The 9,870-nt window shown below is 43.8% G+C and overlaps 1 protein-coding gene across 2 annotated transcripts; it reads left to right on the forward strand.

Moving 5' to 3' along the window:
- The first annotated feature begins 1,220 nt into the window (after positions 1–1,220).
- On the forward strand, positions 1,221–9,825 carry mmd (monocyte to macrophage differentiation-associated). Of its 2 annotated transcripts, none has more exons than XM_029507848.1 (7): positions 1,221–1,258; positions 6,834–6,915; positions 7,001–7,161; positions 7,371–7,445; positions 7,531–7,632; positions 7,765–7,834; positions 8,002–9,825. In XM_029507848.1, exons 1-7 carry the CDS (start codon positions 1,221–1,223, stop codon positions 8,203–8,205), a joined length of 732 nt encoding a protein of 243 aa, XP_029363708.1. In that variant the 3' UTR covers positions 8,206–9,825. The 2 variants fall into 2 exon arrangements, with proteins under 2 accessions (XP_029363708.1, XP_029363707.1); XM_029507847.1 differs by lacking the exon at positions 1,221–1,258 and adding an exon at positions 5,894–6,331 and having other exon boundaries at positions 8,002–9,824.
- The last annotated feature ends 45 nt before the right edge of the window (positions 9,826–9,870 follow it).

Genomic DNA, 9,870 nt, shown 5'->3' on the forward strand with positions numbered 1-9,870 from the left:
GCCCCCTGCTGTCTGTCGGCCTCACCACACTCTTAAATAAGGTGACCTGTTGAAACACACTTTTTTGTGCATCACACAGATTTGCAACAACACATGTGTTTTACGTTGTTGGGCATCAACACAGATTATGAACCCGAGGAGTTTGGGATAATCCCGACCTCAACGAGGGGTCAGGCACACGGAGGACGAAGAGAAAACACAATCTGTCAGGACTTCGTGTTCAACACGATCATAGATTCTGGAAACAAAATGTCTATCTCCTTGTTCTGAGGTTGATTAAGTCTCCTGTTAGCATGTTTGCATTTTTAGTGTCTGGCCTCTATTGAGCCAGATGGCTTCCTCTGTCAATCCCCACTCACAATCAAGATTAAGATTACACACACACACGCACACGGACATGCACTCAAATACCTCAAACACACAGTAATTAATGTTCACTTGCGATCAGATGACATAACAGAATCTGTCACAGTTGCTGAGTTTTAGCTGAAGCTTAAGTTATTAAAGTGATCCATTGATTGCAGAAATTCAAGGTTGGAGGAGCGGCGCGGATTAAAGTATTTTTACCACAAAGCCACGTATCCACGGCGCTCATCTGAAACAGAGAGGTGGGAGACAGAAGCCGGGAGGAGAAGATGGAGGGAGGGAGGGGGGGAGGACGTTAGGGAGACAGATTGAAGAGGATAGAGAGGGAGGAAGACTTGCTGCCGCCCGGCTCGTTTAGAGTTTCTCAGCTGGCTGTCGGTACCGAATACCTTCCCGCCCTCCCAGGGTCTTGTTGTCCGAGGCCTCAGGGCCGCCCAGCATGAAGCAGGCACCATGGGCTTTCTGGAAAACTACCAGGAGATCGACCCTGTCACTTTGAACCTCTGCATCCTCATTGCCAGCTACGTTATCTTGCTCCTGGTCTTCCTGATATCGTGTATCATGTACGACTGCCGGGGCAAAGATCCCACCAAGGAGTACGCCCCGGACCCGCAGCCGACCCAGTCTCCCATCAGGCTGGTGGTGATGCAGAACTCTCCGGCGTCGGTGGGACGGTGGGACACAACCAACATGATCACGACCTACCACGAGCCTACACACTCGGACTTCAGGGAGAAGAAGAGCACGATGGTCTGAGCGAGACTCAGAGGACTCACCTTTGTACACACCTGACTCTTTTTTGGTTTTTGGACATGCTTTTCTTTTTACATCGCTTCTCTTTCGCTGCTCGGACAATGCTAAGATTTGACCTACACAGGACCAGAATTGGACGGTAAGGGGAGGACGACATGTGTTGATGTCTTTAAGTGTTAATGTGTATGTGCGTGAAATCCCTCCTTATCTCAAGGACCTCAAGCCAAAGCCTGCAGACTGCCTTGGAGAGGAAATGTCACAACGGATAAAGCACAAGGAATGAAGAGGGTTGTGTTTGTGTTGTGTTGACGGAGGTAGGTTTAAGGATTAAGGTTAAGGTTGGGAAAACATACAGTAGGGTCCGAACACCCTTTCAAAAGCAGCCCAGTGCCTTTCATCTTTGGACTTTGTTCCTCCCGTACACGTGAATAAAACAGTCCAATAAATCAAAGACACACTTGCCCTCGATTGGAGTTCAACTCAACAGAACTGGAGGAGATACGATGTGTGTGGACGTGGCTGTCAAAGCGGCGGGTGACACCGCTGGTCCTGACCCGCCGCGTCGAGATTCTTCTTTTGAGACGTCTGTTTTTAAACCAGGTCACCCACACTACAGGAAGGATTAACCCTTTCCCTCCTCTTTCCTCCTGCTTTACAACTCCAAACATAAATAAGACCCGACTCTAACCATCTCCGTTTGTCTCTCATGTCACTCAACAGCTTTGGTTTATCAAGTCTGATAAAACGTGCAAACAATGTTTTATGGGCACAACAGTGAAGCAAGAGATTGCAGTATTTAATGAGTAAACAGTGAAACGGCTTCTTGTGTTCACGGTGAATAAACTGCCTTCAAGTTCAAGTTGTCTATTCGATTGATGGCGTCTACGCCAGTGACCAGCATCACGGCTGACTGGTCAGTAAACCAGGAAACTAAATGTTTCTGCTGTGTTCATTTTTAAAACAAAACCTCTGGTCCTTTGACTTTATCAGTCCCGTTTTGTTTTTCCTCTGGCCAGCTGCTATCAGGAAACACGTGTACGCAGATACAGATAGGGAAATACATGATAAAGAGTTCTTTGGTTGATAAAAGAAACCTGATTATTCAACAGACTGTGATTAAAGTTCCACTTTGTGCTGCCAGCACTCAACAGAAATAGACCTCGTAGCTCCCAGAAGTCTGAGCAGGGACGCAGATAGAAACCAGGATGGAGGCTCGAGTAATCCTGCTTCTGAGAAAAGGGGAAGTAAATGGATCTCATTCATGAAATAGACCACGAAGTGCTAATAGATTCAATGTAAATACATTATGTAAGTAAGACAAACTCTATCTTAAGGTACATTTCCTTATTTTAAATTTCTCATCGGATCCATATCCTTCTCAATGCCATCAGACAACTGCAAGAATGAGGCAAAAGTGAGATTGTGTTGCTGAAGTCTAAAACACCAGCTGAGCTAAATTTGGAAATACACTTCTGCTCACAGTGAGAGATCAGCTTGACAACATAAAATCATCATGTTGCTCCAGCGGTTCACACTTTTCATGTGGATATTCGAAATGGGACACATTAATAACCCAGAATAGAGAAAAATGTCTTTTTAGGATGCTCTTAGTTTGAACTATTTTGGTTAAAAGTTCTGCGGAATAACCCCAAAGGAGACGAGCGTGCCAGCATATCGGATAGTATTTGAATTCCATGTAATAACCTCTTATTCCGTATTTGTGAATGTCAGCTCAGGTGTGAGGCGCAAACAGGAAGGCAGCCATGTTTCGATGAACGCAGTAATCCTCCGAGTGCTTTCTAAGATGCAGCACGCTAGGTTTAGCTTCTCAGCTGCAAGATGAAGAAAAGCTTCTGACCTACAGACACTGTTCTGTTTTGAGCGTTACTAGTAAACTGGGAGTGCGCTGGAATAAATATGAAATAATCCAATTTATACGTATAAACATGGAAACTGAGTTCTTTAAAATTTCTGAATTTCAGAGACATTGCTGCTGATCCTTTTTGCCTTAAATGTTCATTTTCTGGATTTCAAACAGCGCCCACACTGTTGCCATTGTTAAATTTAAAGCCTTGTTATTTATTACTCCCAGAATTATTCCCCCCCCCAAAGTTGTTTTTTTTTTTAGCTGGTGGTTGATTTGCAGCAGAGACGTTTCCTCTGTATTTGGTAACTTCCCCTGTGAATTAGAGGTAAACGAGAGGCAAAATTCTAGCATGAAACAGTAAACCAATTAGAAGCTGTTTAACCCGCGTCACGTGTGCACAGAAAGCCTCTTTTATTCTAAGGCATTCCCACCGATAGCAGATACAGCACGTCTGCTCGACGGTGGTTGGACTGCTTTCATGATGTGATGTGATTGTGGGACACAGACATCAGATCAGCAGCTTTCCTGACCCTCGTGTGACGACGAGACGAACCACGTCTGACCTTTGACCCCCTGATTTAGCAGGAGGATCAGGTCTTGTTAGTTTCCTTCCTTTTTTCTGGAGGAGACACAGAATTTTAAAATGCCTTCCGGTCGCTGAACGTTCATTAATGTAAAAATATGAACATTTGTTTGTGCAGATTGAACAAACAAGCTTCGTCAGATTTGTGTGCGACTTATTCATTTGTTTTGTTTTTCTCATAAATAAATGACTCTTCACAGATGTTTTTGGATACAAAGTTTTTGTTGATTTCTTATATTCATTGGACCCAAATGTTAAATTAAAGGTTCTGGCAAACACAAGGAAGAAAATTAAAACTGTCCTTGAAGGAAAGCCGGTTTACATCCTGATGGCAAACAGGAAAGTCAGCAGCAGACGATCAAAGTGGTTGGAGCTTGGAGAGGCGGAGGGTTAGGGTTAGGAACTGGGTCAGGTCACCGGCAAAGGTCGGAGGCTACTGCTGCACAAACAGAGAAGAACCAGGTCATGGCGGCTGAACGGTTTAAGTTTGGTGTGTGACTGTAGAGTCAGACAGCACGGGAGCTGCAGCCATCGTTGTGTTTGTAGAGCACGGCATAATTCAGCATGAAGACAGAACCAACAACGGTGTTGTGTTGATTGAAGGATTTAAACAAAAAATTCATTTCTCAAGTAATCTGCAGTTGGAGCTAACATTAGCTCTGCTGCGAAAGCAGAACTTAGTAACCCTCCAAAAACTTGATGCCACAGACAATTATGGTGGTGACAAGTTTAATTTAGAAAACTCTGCTGCTTTAGGTTTTTAAATTAAATGATTTCCAACCACGTTAGGTCCCCTTTGGAGCCAGGAGTGGCCCGCAACGCAGCTTTGAGTGAGTGTACACGGTGCAGGTCAAAAACACCCGAGAAGCCTCACCGATCCGCCACCAAACTCAGCAGGCCATCAGTGCAAGCGGCACCCATAGGGGATTGTTTACAGCCGGGCCTGGACGCCACGCTGCCGGCCGCTCTCAGGTGTGTTTCACATGAGAGGTGGTGGTGGGGGAGGCCAGAACAAGGAGACGATGTCTGCTGACATATGGCCTTTGGCATTCCCCCACTGTCTGTGACAATGTCCTTTTTAAAACCCCAACAATGAGCTCTTTCTCTCCATCTGGATCAGTCCTCATTCTCTGCCCCAACTGGTACAGTGTGTTCACCACAAAGACCCAGACAGCCCGGTTCCTTGTTGAATCTATGATATATACTTGACCTCTCTTTTGTTATTTATAAACCGAGGCAGTATGTTTTCGTTTGTTCGGGATATAAGTGAGAAACACCTCCAGGTTCGGCTCGAACTTCATCAAGCATACGGATTGCACTTTGCTCTTACATAAACACTGTTATATCTCAGGGTCACTGATCAAGTTACAGTTCTATTATGTAACTGAGCCTTTGCAGTGTGATGCTGTGTGTGTTTGTGTGTGTAGTTCATTGTCTCTGTCACTGTTTGTCAATGTTTTTTTTTTTTTGCCACGACTGCACGCATTTTCCTTCACTTGAAGAATGTTGTCTGCAGTTCCTTGATTTCTTTGGTTGAACAGTTAAGTTGTGAAAACGTCGAGTTGTTCAGGGTGAGTGCAAAGCTTCCGAGTGTGTTCAGTATTTCAGAGGAACCTCTTACGTAACACGTATCATGTTTGATTTGAAAGGACACACGTACGATAGTGTGTGCACAGAATAAAAAGTTCATCGTTAAACATTTATAGAGAAGTAAAGCAGAGGTGCAGTTAAAAATTACATCTTTATAACAATTTCTGTTTATTTGTTGATGATAAATTACAACCATTGGGATTTGTTTCCACTTCACACCAAAACGTTTAACTACCATGATTTGTCACTCAAAATAGTGGCCTTAACACATCAAATAACTATTATTAAATATTATTTTTGTCTGTTATTTTAAATCTTTTCGTTAAAGTAGATTTTATATATTTACATAATTATATTTCTTTGTTAATATTACGTCTGTAACTGCTTCAGTTTTTGCACACAGCGAACTCAAACTGCCTCACAGCAGCTCAGAGAACGGTTCAATGAAACTATCATTATTTTACTTATTTATTTATTTATTTACCTGTTCATTTGTTTATCTATTTATTTATTTACCTGTTCATTTATTTATCTAATTATTTATTTATCTTGTTTTCGTTTCGCAATAATTTCCCATCAGCGACGTCACTGTGACGTCCTCATCAGGCGCTACCTATCGGGCATGTGATTGGCGAGTGCGCCGGTCGCCTCCGCTGCTCATTGGCCGAGGTCGCTGTCAGTTAGCGTGTCGTCACCAGGACCCCGGAAGTAAAGCCGTATTTCAGCGGAGCGGCTCCGCCTGGGAGCGGCTCATCTGTCAGCCGCCGGGCCGCCTGCTTCTCCCTCTCCATCGGCTTTTCTTTCGGGTTCAGTCCCGGCTGCAGCTGGTGCTCATGGATGTTTTGTAGCTCCGGGAAAAGGCAGTCGGTGTTTATCGGCAGAATGACGTTAAGAAAAAGGCTAAAATTAGCGCCGGTGCCTTGTAGCTGCAGCGAAAGTTAGCTTGTGCGATGCTAACTGATTAGCCGATGCTAGGCCTTCCGTTTTCCTCAGTTTATTGTTTGAGTTGACTTTTTTTGTTTTTCATTTTTTTTTGTAAAACCAGAGCTTTGCTGCTCTTCTGTTGGCTGATTGTTGTTATTATTATTATTATTATTATATTTTTTTTGTTTTAAGGAAATAAACGGTTTTGCATCAGAAAGTGAGATGAAGAGAGTGAACAGCCTCCAGAGGTGGGTGACTGCCGAGCATCCCCCAAAAGACAGTTCATAATAAAATATATTCATTTATAACTCTTTATTTGTGTTACTGAACCATTTTCATGCTAATCTGATTTGGTTGGATGAAGTGCATTAAAGGAAACTGGAAATATCAGTGCTTAAATGTTCTGGTTTCAGTGTCTCACGTCTGAGGGTTGTTGCTTTTATGTTTTTGTTTGACTTATTTGGCTTTCAGACTAAATGGGGGGGGGAACATATAAACTTAGAGTTTTTTCAGCTCTACATGTAATGTGAAGCATATAAAACCTGTCGTTTTGCTAAATGGCAGAGCTTCTATAAATGATCTTGTGTGTGACTAATGAAGTTACTGCAATATAAAGAAGATCAAGCCCAAAAAAATAACTAATTAAATCAATCAGCAGCGTTTTAGCATTGTGAGAATGGCATATGTGTCCCAGTTTCCTGTAGTTTGTATGTTGTGTTTACTTTTTGTTTGCTCTTTTGTGTATCTTAGGTTTATGAACAGACGGGCCTCTGCTAACTGCCGCTACCAGCCCACCTGCTATGAGCATGCTGCAAACTGCTACACTCATGCAGTGAGTTCACCACCAACACTAAGTGGGCCACAGGGTGTCTCTTTGTTTTTTATGTCTCTTGTGATTTGACTTGCCGTCCCTGCAGCTTCTCATCGTTCCGGCCTTCGTGGGCATGACGCTGCTGCACCGTCTGTCGGACAACCACTGGGAGTGGATCACGGCCTGGGTGTACGGCATGGGCCTCTGCGCCCTTTTCCTGGTCTCCACTGTGTTTCACATCATCACCTGGAAGAAGAGCCACATGAGGTGAGGCGCAGAGCATGTTGGCAGAAAAGCAAGAGGCATGAGGACACATTCATGTTTGGATCCTTAGCTTCCTCTGCAACACCACTGTTCCGTGTCAAGCTTCATGTCAAACGTTTGCTGTCTGTCTATCAGACGTTCTTCTGTTGTATTATGAAGTTAAGAAGCCTCCAGCTTGCGTTTTGTCCTCACCTGTGTGTTGTCGTCTCCAGGTCAGTGGAGCAGTGTTTCCACATGTGTGACAGAGTGGTCATATATTTCTTCATTGCTGCCTCCTACACACCTTGGTGAGTGTCAGACAGAGCTCAGGTTGTCTTCTCTCTCTCCCGCACACGGATATCGAACACGTTGTCGTTGTCTTCGTCCCTGCAGGTTGAACCTGCGTGAACTCGGCCCTCTGGCAGCACACATGCGCTGGTTTGTGTGGCTCATGGCTGCAGCTGGAACCATCTATGTCTTCAACTACCACGAAAAGTGAGCGAGTCAGAGCTCTGAATCTGTTCAGGTCCATGATGTCACATTTGTTATGATGCTTCTTTTCTTTTTGTTTTGTGACGCCCTCCCTCCCTCTGCTGCTGCATGAATGTGTGATTTCTGTCCTCTCAGGTATAAACTCGTCGAGCTGGCCTTCTACCTGATGATGGGATTTTTTCCTGCTTCTGTTGTGACGTCTATGGTAACTTATTTCTGATTACAGTCCCTTTTACTACAGTTCACTTCACATCCATGTAACAGATAACTTTGAGCCCTGTTGGCTATAATTCTATTTAAGAAGTAAAAAAAGTATAACTTTCCTTGCTGTTTTAGGTTGTAGCATCAGTCATTTCTCTTTCTGTCCTGCAGAGCAACACTGAGGGGCTTCACGAGCTGGCCTGCGGAGGACTCATCTACTGCCTCGGCGTGTTTTTTTTCAAGAGTGACGGCGTCATCCCCTTCGCCCATGCCATCTGGCATGTGTTCGTGGCGCTGGCCGCGGCCGTGCACTACTACGCCATCTGGAAATACCTCTACAAGGCCCCCAGCGCCGACACCCACCTCGGCTCGTGACCCAGAGCTGAGGCACTCGTCCACCGACTCCCTTCAACTGCCTGCTGAAGCTGCAGCGACAGCCGATAAGTTTACGTAAAGAAAAAAACAAAACAGCCGTCGACCATGAATTGTTTACTGTTTTCTAATGCAGAGGACAGTTTTTTGTTTTTTCAGCCGCTCCCTGATGAACAAGAGCTACTTTAACAGCTGTTTTGTACAACTTCAGTGACAGTGAGGGGGGAATTTTGACCTTTTTACTCTTGGTGTTAAACTGGGCACATTCGTGAGCATTTGAGAAATTTGATAGCATCTTTTGTATCACTTGATGAGTCACATTCCACATTTGGGGTCATTTTACGTATCGTGGTGGGGGGGGCGGTTATCGCAGCTGGTGATTTGAACACTGAGGATGTGGGGTGCTGTCCACCATCTGTACTGATGTGATATTTGTTCTACCAACATTATATTATTAGAAGTATCATTTTGCTGCTTTACTTTTGAGGACGTGTCTCCTAAATGAACGAACCCAGTCAAAGGTCTCGTGTTTTTCCAGGCGCTTTGCTTAAGTAAAATGACTTCAAACTGGCGGATTTGAATCAGGAACTAATTGATTTGTTTCAGGAAGAAAGTTATTTACTTTTTTGACTTTACAAAGCTTCAATTGCCAACCCACCTGATCTGTTCTGGGTTTCGGTTCTTTGTATGTCCTGCTTTGTTTCTAAGTGTATCTAAGTGCGGTCCTCAGTTTTCAAAGCACCTTGGTTGGTACCTGGTGGAGCATGGCGCCCCCTGCTGGTGGGGTGCTTGATTACATTTCAGGAAGTGTGGCAGTGACCCTGGCGGGGAGAGGATTGTTGGTGTTGAGCCAAATGAGAGAAACTCAGTTCAGGCCGTGTGATGATGAAACTGAATTGATTCACTGTATTTGCAATGTGAACAGTGTGCAGTAGAGTGCGTGTTTGTGTGTCTGTGTGTGCGAGTGTGCGCCTGCTCTGATCTTTGTACTGTAGTCCAGTGTTACATTTCCACTGATGAGCAGTTTCCGGTCCGTCATCGGACCCGTGTTGTTTCTGATCCTGATTTTTGTAAATTTGCTAAAAGCCTCCTGACTCCTGAAAATCACCTTTCAGTTGCTTTTCCTCTTAGCGACAGATGAAGCTGAATGATGGCATATTTTTTAAATGGTGGCTCTTGTTGAACTGATTTCCTTAAACCACTCTGTTTTGTAATGTTTGTATATTCTGTTGTGTTCTGCTGATTACATGACTCCTGGCCTTTGCGGGGAAAAAAGAAAATTGCTTCCTGTCTGTTCTGTTGGCTGTTAATGGTGCTGCATAAACATGAATGCTCCTCCACTATACTGAGTTTAACTTTATAATGTGATAATAAAAAAACAGCAGTCATGCCCCACGTCTGACGAGACCAGAGTCTCATTCCTGACATCTACTGTCTGACACAAGTGGAACTTTTCAAAATAAAAAAATCGATCCAAAGTTAACTAAACTTCAACTTTCTCATTCTCACTTTAAGAGCTTTTTCTAAACTATCAACTGTAGTCTGAATGCAATATTCAAAAATGAAAATTTTGTTTTAAATATGACAGTTAAATAAATCTGAACAAGACTTTCATTTTTGGCTTTGCTCTTTTAAATCTACTCTGAGTGGACGGACAGAGAAACAAGA

This window comes from Echeneis naucrates, chromosome 8, assembly GCF_900963305.1.
Source record: "Echeneis naucrates chromosome 8, fEcheNa1.1, whole genome shotgun sequence".
Taxonomy (NCBI): Eukaryota; Metazoa; Chordata; class Actinopteri; order Carangiformes; family Echeneidae; genus Echeneis; species Echeneis naucrates.